The sequence below is a fragment of the Schistocerca serialis genome, chromosome 2 (assembly GCF_023864345.2).
Source record: "Schistocerca serialis cubense isolate TAMUIC-IGC-003099 chromosome 2, iqSchSeri2.2, whole genome shotgun sequence".
NCBI classification, from domain to species: domain Eukaryota; kingdom Metazoa; phylum Arthropoda; class Insecta; order Orthoptera; family Acrididae; genus Schistocerca; species Schistocerca serialis.
Window position 1 is genome coordinate 322,035,573 of NC_064639.1, and position 17,760 is coordinate 322,053,332.

Sequence of the window (17,760 nt, forward strand, 5' to 3'; positions counted from 1 at the left end):
CTAACAATGCATCATATTGCAGATGATGTTATATTGCAACATATTACAGATGGAGAAATATTTCTCTTACTTTACTGCAGTCACCAGCCTAGTTTTTGAATTTTTTGAAGCAGTTTTTATGTGTCATAAATGTATCATTTTTCATTGCAGCTTGATTGCTGTACATCGTATTATCTCCGAAGTGCTGTGCCTGACACAGCAGTGCTTTAGAAGCTGTGTGGATGATGTGATCTGAAACTGTAGCAGCTGCATTGGAAAGCTTCATCTAGCAGTCTGAAACTGTGTTATCAAGAAGCACCCTACCGCTCCCCCATACTGGGATCACACTAATGCAGCTGTGGTGTGACACGTTATGTGCGCTCCTTGCCATCTGGAAATGAGAAATATAGTTTTATCCTAGGACATAATTCTTTTATGTATATACAAGTGAGTGAGTGATTGAGAAAGAGAGAGAGAGAGAGAGAGAGAGAGAGAGAGAGAGAGAGAGAGTATTTAGGCACTGTGAAAGAGCATACTGATTAATGTGCCAAGTACAAATTCATTACAAGTATCATCTCAGGTTAATCAATCAAATGATCTGTGTAAGGTTCACTGCATTTATTTAAACTGTTAGCTCACATTCCTGCCTCTACGTTCAGTAGGTGGTGTTTGTTTTTTCCAGTTAATTATATATATTCACGTTTTTCTTTATAATTATTTTCCTTCTCACTGAAAATTCTTAGTACAAAAAGATGGCATAAATGCAAAAAAAAAAAAAAAAAAAAAAAAAAAAAAAAAAAAAAAAAAAATTATCTTGCTTTCCTGTAGATGAGTAGTTGTTAGGTTAAAAATTAAAATAATTATTTAATGTCTTGAGCTATCAGTGAAAGTGAAAATTTTTTAACAGTGTCAGAAGAAATAACACACAGGATTCAGAAAGTATTAAGTTTCAAAGTTAATGGTAACAAACAAAAAAAGTGTCAGATGCTTCAAACAGAAATGGTTGAAACAAACACCCCAAATAAGTTCCTAAGAAATTTTTTCTGACTCAGAGTTTCCAGTTATTATATGTTTCACATTCATTGTGACTGTCTCTGTTTTTCTTCTTTAGAAGCTTTTGGAAGAGGGGTGCTTGTTTATGAAAACCCAGGATGCAGCATCTATATTTGTTTGCTGTTTGGTTTTGCTAAAATTTGAAATAGATGGTACCTGAAAAAATAATCAATTGAAAATTTGTGTAATAATAATGTGACATAAAAAAGGTAACTTTGTTGCTAGTCAGTCTTCCATATTGTGACTAAAGAGCATATGCCAAACTGTTTAGCAGTCACAATGAAAATGTATATTTCACAGCTGCAAATGTGAAATCATATAGATGGCTACCAAGTAAGAGATGGGATGTTCTATTTCACTAACATGTTTTGTTAGAAATTGTAACTATTTTCATATTTTTTTATACTGTTAAAAATGTGAACTGGTCAAATAAACAGTGATATCTTGTATGATTTCGTCATTTATTTTATATTCTACAAACGACCCACTGCAAACTGGTAAAGATGAAATAATAATCTTATCACACATTACCATGAAGATGCAAACAGTTCAGAAGTTCCTCAACCAGCACATTGCTTAGCTTGTACCATTCCTCAGAATCATCACACTCAGAAGCTATTTTTAGCATTTTCTCTCAGTGAGGGTGTTTTATTGATCACCTCACAAATTTTCTGTTCATTTGTCATAACACTGACCTCATCAATAGTTAGCAGCAAATACTATCTGATACATTCTTCCAACACATTTAACTGACCCTGTTTGTAACATTCTGCATAAAAGGTAGAAAAACTTGTCAAAATATCTATATCTGTGTACATATTCCACAAAAAATGGTGTAACAATTCCTGGAGGGAACAATATGTAAAATAATTGAGAGACAACTCAACTACAGTGGACTGGTGTTGCAACTTGCTAATTTCCACTCACAGTAAAGCATATCACTATAACATCGACTGTTTACGACCGCTTTCCCATGTAATGTTCCAGAACTGACCCTTGTGCATCCCAGAAACTTTGAACATCTCTCTCCCTGAAGAAGGATGACTTCTGAATTACTTTTTGCTGGAAATCATTCCATGCTATGGCATCTGCTTTCTAGTTCAAGACGATAAACCCACATTTCGTTTACAGTGATGATTTGTTTGTAAAACATTTCACCTTCATTGGCACGATGATCCAGCAGCTGTTGACAGATTCTATAACAATTGTGTATCTGCATCCCATTAAATTGTTTTCAGACCTGTGATGCACCACCTATACAAAAATTGAGTTTTTTATGGATAATGCCATATGGAGAATCATGATTAATGTGCCTGAAAGTCTTCTATGGATTTCAGCTCCTGGTTCTCCTTCAGACTACACAAACTGGGTTACGGAAGGGTGTTGATCATTGGTGCAAGTAGTGTGTGGTGCAGACATGTTTATTTTACAGGAACACAAAATGAGCTAATATGACAGTGCTAAAACCTGTCTCAAATGAAGAAAACAGTGCCATCTGCTGGCTGTGCTGCGAACCTAAAGATGATTAGAATGAAGGGACAGATATAATTAGGAGAAATACCAAATTAATACTCCTCGGGCTGGAGAAACAAAAATAAACTTTTAAAACTACAGTATTTTCCACTGCCCATGGCATGCTACATCTCTGATTTAGTAGGCTCTCGTAGAATCTTTGCTAGAAATGCATGTAAATTTTGTAATAAAGTTTTCTAGCTTCCTCAGATTGCAGGTGAGGGCAAGTGTCTCCTTCCATCTCACTTCCTTCCCCCACCCCACCCCCTCTTGTGGAGAACTATATGGGTAACCACGTTGCTTGCTGCATCATGATATACGAGGGTAGTTAGAAAAGTTATCAGAATCACCACTAATGCAAGAGTTGTTCAAGTGATATTCATTGGACTGTTGCCTGTAAACTCGTGCCACGCCAGAGCTCTTGGAAGAGAGCTGTGGCGGTGACGTGGCTCGGTTGTTGTTCCCACATAGTGATTTGCGAAGATGGAAAAAAATCGAGATTCTAGCTGTGATTAAGTACTTCATAAAGAAAGGTATGAAAGCAAGGGACATTCATGCTGATTTGCACTATACACTGGTGGACTCTGCTACTTCATATTCAACTGTTGCAAAGTGGACAAATGAATTTAAATTTGTTCGGGAGAGCTTAGATGATAGCCGCGCAGTGGTCAGCCAAGATGTGTCACTACTCCAGAAATCGTTGCAAAAATGCACAAAGTGGTCATGGAGGATCACTTATTGAAAGTGCATGAAATTGCTCATTCTTGTCAGATGTCATCTGAAAGGGTATATCACATTTCGACTGAAGAATTAGAAATGGAAAAATTATCAGCAAGATGGGTACCGTGACTATTGACACTCACCCGCACATGTGCTGTCGTCGTGGAACAATTACAGGAACTAAGGTATGAATTGTTGCCACACCCACCTTATTCACCTGATACGGCTTGTCAGACTTCCATCTCTTCTCAAAACTGGAAATTTTTTTTGGTGGATGAAGATTCACTTCAAATGAAGAATTGATAGCCAGAGTTGACAACTATTTTGCAGTCCTGGAGGAAACTCTTTTTTGAGATAAGATCAAGGCACTGGAACATCATTGGACCAAGTGCATTAATCTACAAGGAGACTACATTGAAAAATAAAATAAAGTTTCTGTGATGTAAGTACTTTTTTTCTATTCTGTTCCGAGAACTTTTCAAACCACCCTCACAGTTACACAGGAGTTAATTATCTGTTCATGTCCTAAAGGTGAACGGGTAGTGAACGTGCTCACAACATGATGTTTAACACAAATGTTGATATTTCAATCTTGTAATGTTTTGTGTGTAAACCATATTTAAGAGTGCCACAGTCTTTGGGAGAAGTACTTGTTAAACTAATCTGTGTTACACACAAAGGTACTGACATCATAACTGAATGCATGTCACATTATTGATTTTTACCAGAGGCTTTAAAAGAGTACACCCTTGTTCAGTCAGTCATGTGAATGTGTCTTCGTTTAGGATTTTAAACTGGAAATTTCAATAACTGGTTTGGGGTAATGACTTTGCAGCTCCTGTGAAGAGAGGTTCAGATGGCAGCCTGTTTTAGTCATGGATTGTGGAAACATAGGAACACACAACTTTTTTTTTTTATTTACCAGCAAAAGCTGCTATGAAATAAGTTTATTTTGCTGAAACTACTTCTCAATTTTTGCTAACAGCTTGCAGATTTTACAGCATGAAACTAGTTTTTCTTTCTAAGCAACTTTTAGTGGCATATGTGAAAAATTTCTTTTATCAAAGTTTTGGAGCACAACTTAAAGAAAAGTGTAACATATATTGTCAGAGGTTTGAAACTATTGTAGTGCCTTTCTAACACTATGAGTGACAATCTTAACAGTCAGCAGAAGCTGTGAAATAGATGCAGATGAAGGCACTGCGTGATTATTTGATTGGGTGTGATCAAAAAACCACAAGCATACGGTCATAAGCAATTGACTTAGACTCCTATATAGCACCACATGTTCACTTGATGGCAGTGATTCATCCCGGCATGGGCTTCATCAGAGAGAAAGTTTTGGGGAGCCATCCTAATCTACAACCTCTCAACTGCTGCTTAGAATCAATAGAATTTAAATTGTTATTTATTAGATACTATATGTTCAACTGTGTGCACAAACATGATACATAATAGATCTCTCATACTATAAACAAATACAGGCACACCATTTGATCTAAGGTTTGGATAATTCAACATTTATTTATACCTTGGAAACTGTGAACTGCTCTGCTGATTGTTATTTCAATATGACATGCAAAATGAGGGAAAGGCAATGACTTACGTACAGTGTACTGATGGGTGAGGCATAGATTCATATAGCAGAAAACAGTATTTGCATTAGCTAGATCTTGCACTTTTTCTAGTAGAAGTACATGTGTACACGTGCGCGCGAGCGTGCACGCACACACACACACACACACACACACACACACACACACGAATGCTGTAGTGCCAAGACTGATTACTGATTATCAATTACTAAGAGCAGTGGCCTATGTAGAATACTATACACTCTGTCCTTAGTTATCGGAATAACCGGACAAGTTTTATGAATATATAAGATGATGGGAGAAATGTTCTATTACGTACTTGACATAATTCGAAGTGACCTTGAAAAGCAAGTTATAGACACTCTGTTTCAACGAATTTATTTTAAGCTGTGAAGGTGTACATCAGTTATCCTTCAATGACTGTCATTTAGCACACAAGTGAAAGGCAAATATAAAGTGTAGCATAAGATACTCTGAAAACTTAAATACTGGAAACATATATCGTACACCACATTTACAAACCACTTCATATTAACCGACTCACAACCCAATTCCAGTAAGCAATATTAATAATTTGTAGACAGTTAATGACAACCTGCCACACACAGGATCCAGAACAGTAGCTATAAGCATATAAGATACACCATCCTTTTCACTTGAACAAATTAATTTTGGAGGTTTTAATCTATGCCTAAAATTTCCAATAAAGATTTTGCCAGTTTGAGGTTTTGGATAAACCTGCAATTTCAGTCCATATATTCCGAACTGTATTCCAATTATGATACTTTCGTCCTCAGGATGCCACAAATTCATTCTTTCCTAGAATAAACTAACCTGTTTCTCATGCACCATATTTCATGTGCAAGAACGTTGGTTGATTTGACCGAAGAAAACAAACTGATCTGAATTTTACCGATTGTCGTCTGAAGTCTGTGTGGAGATAACATCGGCTATAGTGTGGCCGTGCACGTAGTGACATGCTGATTTGAAAAGATAGACCATGTCCGGCTGATGTCAGTTGTCGGCAGAATCCACCGATATTGGAGCCACTGTGACTGCTGTTTAAGCCAGACAGTAAGGCTCCTGTTCTCAGCAGATACACGTTTACAGAGTGGCAAGTTAAGTGTTTATCTTTTTCTGTGTTTTCCACATAGTATATTTATTAAATTTTGTACATGTTTTTCTGTTTAAGAGGTTTAATCTTGCTTTTTTGTAAGTGTAAATTCATTCAGCCTGTAGTGCAATAGTTGCTCACTGTACAGCCAGCTACATAGCTCATTAACGTATCAGCGCCCATTGGTGACACACTGGGAGGGTAGGAAGTTGCATATCTAAGGTTGCCTGCTTTCATAGTTCACTTCTTCAGTTAACCTTGTTGGGATGGCTAGGATGTGTGCCTGTTGTATGCAGATGCAGTGGAGCTGGCCGCAGTTCACAAACAGCTGAATGTGCTTTTTGCTTCTGTCGGTTACCTTCAGGCTGCTGCTTTGGAGAGTAGCAGTGACGGAGAATCTGGTGTATCGCACGGGACACCTGAGGTGTCACTAGTGTTGCCTAGTGCACATGAAGCGGTGGATCAGCTCTCACAGAAGGGTGACTGGCAGGTGGTAATGCGTTTGCATTGCTCAAGGCGGAGGGCCAATATGGAGACTGGTCATCTGACCTTGCCTGTTCACTACGTGAGTGGACAGGTGGCTGTTCCTTCAGCAGGGTCCGAGCAAGCATTTGTAGGGAGGAGTTTACTAGTTATTGGGAGCTCCAATGCTAGGCACGTTATGACGCAGATAGCATTCAGGGCTGGAAAGAAACCAATATGCACTCAGTATGTCTGCTGGAGGGCCTCATTCAAGATGTGGAGGCAGCCTTGCTTTGTGGCTGTCGAGCATGCAGGGTGCAATCATGTGCATGTTGTGACTCACATTAGCACCATTAAAGCCAGTTGCATCGGTTCTAAGGTGATTCTCAGTTCGTACAGGGAGCAAGTGGCTGTGGTGAAGACTGCAGGCCTCGCGTGCGGGGTGCAAGCAGAGTTCACAATTTTCAGCATCATTCCCAGAGTTGATCATGGTCCCTTGGAGCCACTTGACCAAAGGCTTCGTTGACTGTGACAGTTTCGCTGCAGATTTCTAGGCCTGCATTATAGTGTAGGCAAGTGTGAGATTATTCACTTTTATAGATCAAGGGTGTACTACACAAAGGACACAGCTACTCATGTAGGAGAGTACTTGTGGATTGCACATGAGGGTTTTTTAGACTAGGCAGTAGTTTGAGGTGCTCTGATGAGCACTCGCCAGTCGATATGCAGAAAGGGAAGTCAAATGGCATTCAGAATAAAGATACCAACTGTCACAGTTTTATCAGTAAAGTGTCAAGGTATTCGTAATAAAATTCTCGAATTTACTGCCCTCCAGGAAAGTTCTCGTGCTCAAATTATTCTTGGGACTAAGAGCTGGCTGAAACGCGAAGGGGAAAGCTCTGGGATATTTTGAGAGTCATAGAACGTATAAGAGAAAGACAGATTAGAGACCATGGGAGTGAGAGTGTTAATTGCAGTTGACAAAAATATTGTCTCTATTGAGGTCGAACTTCGAGTATGACAGTGAAGTCATCTGGTCTTGTGTAACAGGTGTAGGCGAAACCAAGTTAATTGTTGGATGTTTTCACCGGCCACATGATTCTGCTTAGACAATTCTAGAGTCACTCAAAGAAAGTCCATGGCCAATAGCACGTAAATACCCAGATCATGCAATACTGGTTGGAGACAACTTTCACCTGCAGAGTGTAGACTGGGATGTCTATGGATTCATTGTGTGGGAGACAGACAGGCAGTCATGTGAAATACTTTTAAACACATGTTCTGAAAATTGTTTTGAGCAGCTAGCTTGGCAGGCCACACACAATGGAAATACCATAGACCTCGTAGCTACTAATAGGCTGGACCTTATTGACAGTGCGAGTGTCGAAACGCAGATTAGCGATCATGATGTCATTTTAGCAACTATGGTCATGAAAGTTAATAAACCAGTCAAGAAGCCTAAGAAAGTGTTTCTTCTAGACAGAGCAGATAAGCAGTTATTAACATCTCACTTAGACAGTGAATTGGCATCACTTAGTCCCAGTAAGATGGATATAGGGGAATTATGGGCAAAGTTGAAGCAGATTTTAAATTGTGGTCTGGAGAGTTGTGTGCTTGTTGTTGTTGTTGTTGTTGTTGTTGTTGTCTTAAGTCCTGAGACTGGTTTGATGCAGCTCTCCATGCTACTCCATGCTACCCTATCCTGTGCAAGCTTCCTCTTCTCCCAGTACCTACTGCAACCTACATCCTTCTGAATCTGCTTAGTGTATTCATCTCTTGGTCTCCCTCTACGATTTTTACCCTCCACACTGCCCTCCAATACTAAATTGGTGATCCCTTGATGCCTCAACACATGTCCTACCAACTGATCCCTTCTTCTAGTCAAGTTGTGCCACAAACTTCTCTTCTCCCCAATACTATTCCATACTTCCTCATTAGTTATGTGATCTACCCATCTAATCTTCAGCATTCTTCTGTAGCACCACATTTCAAAAGCTTCTATTCTCTTCTTGTCCAAACTATTTATTGTCCATGTTTCACTTCCATACATGGCTACACTCCATACAAATACTTTCAGAAATGACTTCCTGACACTTATATCTATACTCGATGTCAACAAATTTCTCTTCTTCAGAAACGCTTTCCTTGCCATTGACAGTCTACATTTTATATCCTCTCTACTTTGACCATCATCAGTTATTTTGCTCCCCAAATAGCAAAACTCCTTTACTACTTTAAGTGCCTCATTTCCTAATCTAATTCCCTCAGCGTCACCTGACTTAATTCGACTACATTCCATTATCCTCGTTTTGCTTTTGTTGATGTTCATCTTATACCCTCCTGTCAAGACACTATCCATGCCATTCAACTGCTCTTCCAAGTCCTTTGCTGTCTCTGACAGAACTACAATGTCATCGGCAAACCTCAAAGTTTTTATTTCTTCTCCATGGATTTTAATACCTACTCTGAATTTTTCTTTTGTTTCCTTCACTGCTTGCTCAATATACAGATTGAATAACATCGGGGAGAGGCTACAACCCTGTCTCACTCCCTTCCCAACCACTGCTTCCCTTTCGTGTCCCTCGACTCTTATAACTGCCATCTGGTTTCTGTATAAATTGTAAATAGCCTTTCGCTCCCTGTACTTTACCCCTGCCACCTTCAGAATTTGAAAGAGAGTATTCCAGTCAACATTGTCAAAAGCTTTCTCTAAGTCTACAAATACTAGGAACGTAGGTTTGCCTTTCCTTAATTTAGCTTCTAAGATAAGTCGCAGGGTCAGTACCGCCTCAGGCGTTCCAACACTTCTACGGAATCCAAACTGATCCTCCCCGAGGCTGGCCTCTATCAGTCCTTCCATTCGTCTGTAAAGAATCAGCGTTAGTATTTTGCAGCCGTGACTTATTAAACTGATAGTTCAGTAATTTTCACATTTGTCAACACCTGCTTTCTTTGGGATTGGAATTATTATATTCTTCTTGAAGTTTGAGGGTATTTCGCCTGTTTCATACATCTTGCTCACCAGATGGTAAAGCTTCGTCAGGACTGGCTCTCCCAAGGCTGTCAGTAGTTCTAATGGAATGTTGTCTACTCCTGGGACATTGTTTCGACTCAAGGCCTTTCAGTGCTCTGTCAAACTCTTCACGCAGTATTATATCTCCCATTTCATCTTCATCAACATCCTCTTCCATTTCCATAATATTGTCCTCAAGTACATTGCCCTTTTATAGACCCTCTATATACTCCTTCCACCTTTCTGCTTTCCCTTCTTTGCTTAGAACTGGGTTTCCGTCTGAGCTTTTGATATTCATACAAGTGGTTCTCTTTTCTCTGAAGATCTCTTTAATTTTCCTGTAGGCTGTATCTATCTTACCCCTAGTGAGACAAACCGCTACATCCTTGCATTTGTCCTCTAGCCATGTCTGCTTAGCCATTTTGCACTTCCTGTCGATCTCATTTTTGAGACATTTGTATTCCTTTTTGCCTGCTTCATTTACTGCATTTTTATATTTTCTCCTTTCATCAATTAAATTCAGTATTTCTTCTGTCACCCAAAGATTTCTACTAGCCCTTGTCTTTTTACCTACTTGATCCTCTGCTGCCTTCACTACTTCATCCCTCAAAGCTACCCATTCTTCTTCTACTGTATTTCTTTCCCCCTTTCCTGTCAATTGTTCCCTTATGCTCTCCCTGAAACTCTGTACAACCTCTGGTTCTTTTAGTTTATCCAGGTCCCATCTTCTTAAATTCCCACCTTTTTGCAGTTTCTTCAGTTTTAATCTACAGGTCATAACCAATAGATTGTGATCAGAGTCCACATCTGCCCCTGGAAATGTCTTACAATTTAAAACCTGGTTCCTAAACCTCTGTCTTACCATTATAGAATCTATTTGATACCTTTTAGTATCTCCGTGGCCATGTATACAACCTTCTTTCATGATTCTTGAACCAAGTGTTAGCTGTGATTAAGTTGTGCTTTGTGCAAAATTCTACCAGGCAGCTTCCTCTTTCATTTCTTAGCCCCAATCCATATTCACCTACTACATTTCCTTCTCTCCCTTTTCCTACTGCCGAATTCCAGTCACCCATGACTATTAAATTTTTGTCTCCCTTCACAATCTGAATAATTTCTTTTATTTCATCATACATTTCTTCAATTTCTTCATCATCTGCAGAGCTAGTTGGCATATAAACTTGTACTACTGTAGTAGGCGTGGGCTTCGTATCTATCTTGGACACAATAATGTGTTCACTATGCTGTTTGTAGCAGCTTACTCGCATTCCTATTTTCCTATTCATTATTAAACCTACTCCTGCATTACCCCTATTTGATTTTGTGTTTATAACTCTGTAGTCACCTGACCAGAAGTCTTGTTCCTCCTTCCACTGAACTTCACTAATTCCCACTATATCTAACTTTAACGTATCCATTTCCCTTTTTGAATTTTCTAACCTACCTGCCCCATTAAGGGATCTGATATTCCACACTCCGATCCGTAGAACGCCAGTTTTCTTTCTCCTGATAACGACATCCTCTTGAGTAGTCCCCACCCGGAAATCCGAATGGGGGACTATTTTACCTCCAGAATATTTTACCCAAGAAGACGCCATCATCATTTAACCATACAGTAAAGCTGCATGCCCTCAGGAAAAATTACGGCTGTAGTTTCCCCTTGCTTTCAGCCATTCACAGTACCAGCACAGCAAGGCCATTTTGGTTAGTGTTACAAGGCCAGATCAGTCAATCGTCCAGACTGTTGCCCTTGCAACTACTGAAAAGGCTGCTGCCCCTCTTCAGGAACCACACGTTTGTCTGGCCTCTCAACAGATACTCCTCCATTGTGGTTGCACCTACGGTACGGCTATCTGTATCGCTGAGGCACACAAGCCTCCCCACCAACGGCAAGGTACATGGTTCATGGGGGGGAGGGGGGGGGGAGATAAAGGATGGAAAAGACCCACCATGGTTTAATAGTGAAATTCGGCAGCTGCTGAAGAAGCAGAGGCTGTTACACTCTCGGTTCAAAGGGGAATGCATAAATGATGGCAAGTGAAGCTTAGCAGAGGTTCATGCATCTGTGAAAAGATCTATATGCAAAGTATATAACAACTACCACCATTACACCTTAGCAAAAGATGTGGCAGAGAACCTAAGAAAATTCTGGTCACATGTAAAATCGCAAAGCAGGTTTAATGCTTCCATTCAGTCCCTTGTAGACCTATCTGGTGTGACAGTTAAAGATATCAAAACGAAAGCTGAAGTTTTAAATTTCATGTTCAAGAAATCATTCACACAGGAGAATCGTACAAACATGTGTACTGTCATTTGACAATTGGGCAGACTTCCGTATGGACAACGTAGTAATAAGCATACCTGGTTTAGAGACACAACTGATAGATTTGAAAGCAAATAAATCATCGGGCCCTGATAGAATCCTAGTTCGATTTTACAAAGAGTACTCTACAGCACTGCCCATTACCTAACTTGCATTTATCTTCTGCTAAACGCAAAGCCCCAAGTGACTGGAAAAAATTGCAGGTGACTCCATCATATAAGAAAGGGAAAAGAGTGAATGCACAAAATTACAGACCAATATCCTTAAATTCTGTTTGCAGCAGAATCTTTGAACATATTCTCAGTTCGAATAAAAGAAACTCTTAAGAGACTGAGAAGCTTATGTGTACAAATTTTAGAAAGCATTTCTCATGCGAAACTCAGCTTGCCCTCTTCGCACATGATATACTGAGAACTATGGATGAAGGACAACAGGCTGATTCCATACTTCTGGATTTCCAGAAAGCATTAGACACGGTGCCTCATTGCAGGCTGTTAACAAAGGTATGATCATATGGAATAAGCTCAAAGATATGTGAGTGGCTCGAAGACCTGTTAAATAATAGAACCTAGTATGTTGTCTTCGACGGCGAGTGTTCATCAGAGACAAGGCTATCGTCAGGAGTGTCCCAGGGAAGTGCTGTTGTTTCTATATACATAAATGACTTAGCGAACAGGGTGGGCAGCAATTTGTGGTTGTTTACTGATGCTGTCATGGTGTATGGTAAAGTGTCGAAGCTGAGTGACTGTAGGAAGATACAAGACAACTTAGATAAAATTTCCAGTTGGTATGATGAATGTCAGCTAGCCTTATATGTGGAAAAGTGTAAGTTAACACGGATGGATTGGAAGAACAAACCTGTAATGTTCTGTTGCAGTATTACTAGTGCCATGCTTGAAACAATCAAGTAGTTTAAATATCTGGGCATAACATTGCAGAGTGATATGAGGTGGAACAAGCATGTGAGAACTGTAGCAGGGAAGGGGAATGGTTGACTTTGGTTTATTGGTATAATTTTAGGAAAGAGTAGTTCAGCTGTAAAGGAGACCGCATGTAGGATACTGGTGCGACCTATTCTTGAGTACTGCTCGGGTGTTTGGGATCTGTACCAGGCCGGATTGAAGGAGGTTATCGAAGCAGTTCAGTGGTGGGCTGCTAGATTTGTTACTGGTAGGTTCTAACAACATGTAAGTGTTACGCAGATGCTTCGTGAACTCAAATGGGAATCCCTGGAGGGAAGGCGTTGTTCTTTTCGAGAAACACTATTGAGAAAATTTAGAAACTAGCATTTGAAGCTGACTGCCGAATGATTCTACTGCTACCAATATATAATACACTTAAGGACCACGAAGATAAAATATGAGAAATTAAGGGCTCATATGGAGGAATATAGACAGGAATGACGAGTAGTGGTACAGGATACTCTTCCCCGGGCACCATACGGTGGCTTGGGAAGTATCTGTGTAGGTGTAGTTGTAGATGTAGGGTGTGTGCAGGGAGAGATCCCACCTGCGCAGTTCAGAAAAGCTGGTGTTGCAAGGAAGGATCCAGATGGCATAGGCTGTGAATCAGTCAGTGAAGTAAAGAATGTTGTGATGGGCAGCTTTCTCAGCAACTGAGTGGCCCGTCTGTTTCTTGCCCATAGTTTGTCAGTGGCCGTTCATGCGGACAGACAGTTTGTTGGTTGTCATGCTCACACAGAGTGCAACAGATTGTTGCATCTTAGTTTGTAGATCACATGACTGCTTTCACAGCCTTTGGGGACAGGTGTTGCATCTAGGTCTATTATAGGGATATGAGCCGTGAGGCAAAGGGTTGGGAGCAAGGATTGTGTAGGAATGGACGAGGATATTGTATAGGTTTAATGGGCAGCGGAATACCACGTTGGGAGGGATAGAAGGTATAATGCGTAGGAAATTTCTCATTTTAGGGCATGACGAGAGGTAGTTGGAACTGTGTGGAGAATGTAATTCAGTTGCTCCAATCCTGGGTGGCTCTGAGACACAAGGGAAACGCTCCTCTACGACCAGACAGTGGGACTTTGGAAGGGTTTGGGTGACTGGAAAGATAAGGTACAGGAGACCTGTTTTTGTACAAGATTAGGAGGGTAATTATGGTTTGTGAAGGCCTCATTGAGACCCTCAGTATATTTTGAGAGGGAATGCTCATCACTACAGATGTGATGGCCAAAGTGGAGATATTGCTGGTGGTTGTAGGGTTTGATATGGACAGAGGTACTGATGTAGCCATCTTTGAGGTGGCTTGTTGGGTTGAGTAGGAACAGGTGAAACATGGAAGAGAAGGTGTCGAGCTTCTGGAGGAATGTTGATGGGGTGTCCTCACCTTTGATCTGCATCACAAATATGTCATCAGTGGATTTGAACCAGGTGAGGGGTTTGGGATTCTGGGTTGTTAGGAAGGATTCTCCTAGATTGCCCATTAATAGTTTGGCATAGTGTGGCACCATTCAGGCCCCCATTGCCATACTGAGGTAATGCCATCAAAAGCGAAGTAATTGTGACTGTGGCTATAGTTGGTCATGGTGATCAGGAAGGGGACTGTAGGTTTTGAAGCCATCCGACATTGAGTAGGTGGTCCAGTAGCAGCAAGGCCATGGGCATTAGGGATGTTAGTGCAAACAGAGGTGGCATTAATAGTGACAAGCAGGGTACCATGTGGTAGAGGAACAGGAGCTGCAGAGAGCTGATGAAGGAAATAGTTGGTGTCATTTGTGTATTAGGGTAGGTTGGGGATAACAGGCTGAAGGTGTTGGTCTACAAGATTCTCTTAGTGGGGGCACAGTAACCAGCTACAATGGGGCATCCAAGGTGGTTGGGTTTATGGACTTAGGAAGCATGTAGAAGGTAGGAGTGTGGGGAGTGGTAGGGATGAGGAGAGAGAGAGAGAGAGAGAGAGAGAGAGAGAGAGAGAGAGAGACTCAGGGAAGATGTTCTGGGTAGTACCTAAAGATACAAGGTCAGGACCAGTGTTTAGATGGTGGATTGCAGCTCTTTCTGTGGATGTAAGGTTAGCTTGCATGTTGAGGTATTTGGAGAATGATGGTGAGCAAGGTTTGAGGTTAAGAAATTCTGGAATGTTAACAAAGAGTGATTTGCAGTGGATCTAAGTTGGATGAAGGAGTGAATTGAGCCAGGCAGGGTTCAACATTGGTTTTGGTTTGAGTCTGATACATAGGGTAGGTGGCTAAAAGGTATTTCTGCTGTAGGAACTGAGAGAAGAAAAGAAGGTCTTTAACGAGTCCAGCATGATTGAATTTTGGAGGGGGACAAGACCTTTGGATAGGACTGTTACTGTTGTGGAAAAGGTTAATGAATGTGTTTAGGTTCTGGATTCTGTATGGTGGCGGTGGGGGGTGGGGGGAGTTTTTTAGGGTGTGATAAATGTAGTAGATCTGCAAGGCAGGATTTGTCTGCTATGAAGAGATGTGGGGGAGGTTTGGAGGCTGTTGTAGAGGTGGAGGATAGTGGTAGTCCAAGGTGGGAACAGGATGGAAACAGGTCGGGGTGTGTTCTGAGGGGGTGTTATGAATTCTGCTCTAGTTTTTGGAGGGCAAGAGTTCGTGTGAGAGATGGAGCACAGAAAAATTTGAAATCTGTGGTAAGGTCCTATATGACTAAACTGCTGAGGTCATCAGTCCCTGATGGAATACAGAAATTTGAGATTGTATAGAGTAGGAAAATTTTGCAGATGGAGAGGAGGTTTGGGCATGATTTACATGGTTTTTCAGAACTAGGCTGGCGAGGACACAGATGGATGTCATTGTGGAAGGAGGGGTTGCAGCCAGAAATTAGCAATTTCATGCTAAGGCATTTGGAGTGGATTCCAGGAGCCATGCAACAACATGGTAATGGTATGTGGGACTGGATTTTGGCTGGGCATAAGGAAGCTTTTCTATAGCGGCACAGGTGGAATGGGCAAGAATCCATAGTGGAGCATAAAAATGAATGAGAATACATAAATTAAATAGAAATGTGTGCAAAAAATATGCAAAATATATAGGAAACATCAGAAAAAGGATGGAATGGATGAAGTATGGGGAAACAAGGAGAAACCTGAGGAGTAATGCCAGTAGTGAAAGGTCAAAATGAAATGAAATGGTCTTGAAAACACAATGAGATCAAAGACTGTAATGTGGAATGCAGGTCACTGGGTGGATATGTATGAAGAAGGGAACAGCAGATGTAACTGGATTAGATGAGGTTAGTTTGTGCATACTGGAATAAGAGAGAAGTGGAAGGTGGGGAGGAGGTTGGTAGAATGAGGCACAGGTTCTTGTGGCATGGGGAGATATAGAAAGTACCACGCAAAAATACATGAGTAAGGCATGAAGAGTGGGGCATTTGAAGGTCTAGGATTAATTATATCTCCGGGAGTAATGTGGGGCGCGAGATGCTGCACCTCAAAGATGACTACATCAGTACCTCTGCCCCTATCAGACCTACCAACCACCAGCAGTATCTCCATTTTTTTTACTGTGCTTTTTAATTTTAATGGTTCTATAGCACAGGGTGTCTCACAAAAGAAGCATGAGAGTGGTCCACAGTATGTGTGGTGTGTTTGCCGGCTGTTGCCGCTGCATCTGCTGGCTGTTGCTACACGTAGTTCTCAGACACCAATACTTTGCGTGTGCGCCCTACACTGTGCAACTGAGTGTAGTGGTGTCTTATTTTGAGTTTCTTTGTCAAGTTTAATCACTTCAAATATTGTTGCTACGTGTCATTATTGCAACAGTGTGGGGTCCAGGGATTTCCCTGCCTGTATGTCGTTGGGCCTGGTCTTCAGACAGAAACTCCATGGGCATGTCTTTTATACTGTGTGACTGAGTGTTTGGGTATTTTGTTTTGAGTTTCCTGTTAAGTTTCCAGAGTTTCCATGTGGTATTTTGTACAAGAATGATCAGCCAGTATTTCTTGTGTTGAACTGTGCAAAAACAGAATTGTTTGTGGAATCTCAACTTGAATTCATATGAAACTTTCCTGGTGTGCATGTAACTGATGATTCGACAGTATGCAGATTAGCCAAGAAGTTTAAAGAGGTTGGATCAGTATTACATAAACAAAGGCCCAGAGAACCTAGTGTTTTAACCAAAAATAAATTACGCAAGATAGGGGAGGCCTTGGAAAGAAGTCCGAGAAAATCTCTGAGACGTTCAGTACTTCAGACTGGTGTGTCAAGATCATCTGCTTAGAGAGCTGTGCACAAACTGAAATTGAAACCATACAAAATAATGGTAGTGCATCAGTTGAGGAATTCAGATACTGTTGCACGACATAGTTATTGCAACTGGCTATTACAGTTTGTGCACGATGGGGAAGTTAATCCTGAGATGCTTTATTTTCTGATGAAGCATGGCTGCATTTGTCAGGGTACATCAATTCTCAAAACAATTGACACTGGAACTCTGAAAATCCTCATGTATTACATCAACAACCTTTGCGTGATGTGGAAACGAGTGTGGTGTGCAATTAGTGCAAGACAAATGATTGGACCAATCTTTTTCCACTCTCACAGGTATCCGAACAATATATTGCAGCCTTTTTTTTTTTTTTTTTTTTTTTTTTTTTTACCTAAAACCTAACGAAAAGTTGTACATTTATTTAATTCAGGACAATGCAAGACCATACATCACCAATGCTTCCCTGACAGCTATACGAAGTGTTCTTGATAATAGAATAGTTGGCTGGCTTCCTTGTTCTCCAGATCTAAATCCGTGTCATTTTTACCTTAGGGGTATGCAACCAATCCCCATATGCTCAAAGAATTGGAAGACATGGTTTGGCTAGTGATTTCCCAGATTTTGGCAGGTGAAATTTGTCAAGTATTTGCAAATGTGTTCAGGAGATGGCAGGCTGCTCTTACTACAGAGGGACATCATTTTGAGCACCGACAGTAAATAAAGGTAAGTTTAAGTTAATCAGATGTCAATGTTGTTTATGCTTAATGCAGGGGAAGCATGCACGCAGGTGAC

General features: G+C 40.7%; 2 protein-coding genes across 3 annotated transcripts in view; one reads left to right on the forward strand and one right to left on the reverse strand.

Annotated features, from left to right (window-relative positions):
* LOC126457124 (methylcrotonoyl-CoA carboxylase subunit alpha, mitochondrial) overlaps positions 1 to 1,481 on the forward strand; it is a 115,116-nt gene extending 113,635 nt beyond the window's left edge. The window contains exon 14 of the mRNA XM_050093181.1: positions 151 to 1,481. Within this exon, the coding sequence (XP_049949138.1) occupies positions 151 to 155 (5 nt within the window). The 3' untranslated portion in view covers positions 156 to 1,481. The remainder of the gene's footprint in view (positions 1 to 150) is intronic.
* The window catches only part of LOC126457125 (inactive ubiquitin carboxyl-terminal hydrolase MINDY-4B), a 496,867-nt gene continuing 479,347 nt past the window's right edge, over positions 241 to 17,760 (reverse strand). For both annotated transcript variants that reach the window (XM_050093184.1, XM_050093183.1), the window contains exon 10: positions 241 to 370. In XM_050093184.1, coding sequence (XP_049949141.1) covers positions 322 to 370 — 49 coding nt within the window. In that variant the 3' untranslated portion in view covers positions 241 to 321. The remainder of the gene's footprint in view (positions 371 to 17,760) is intronic.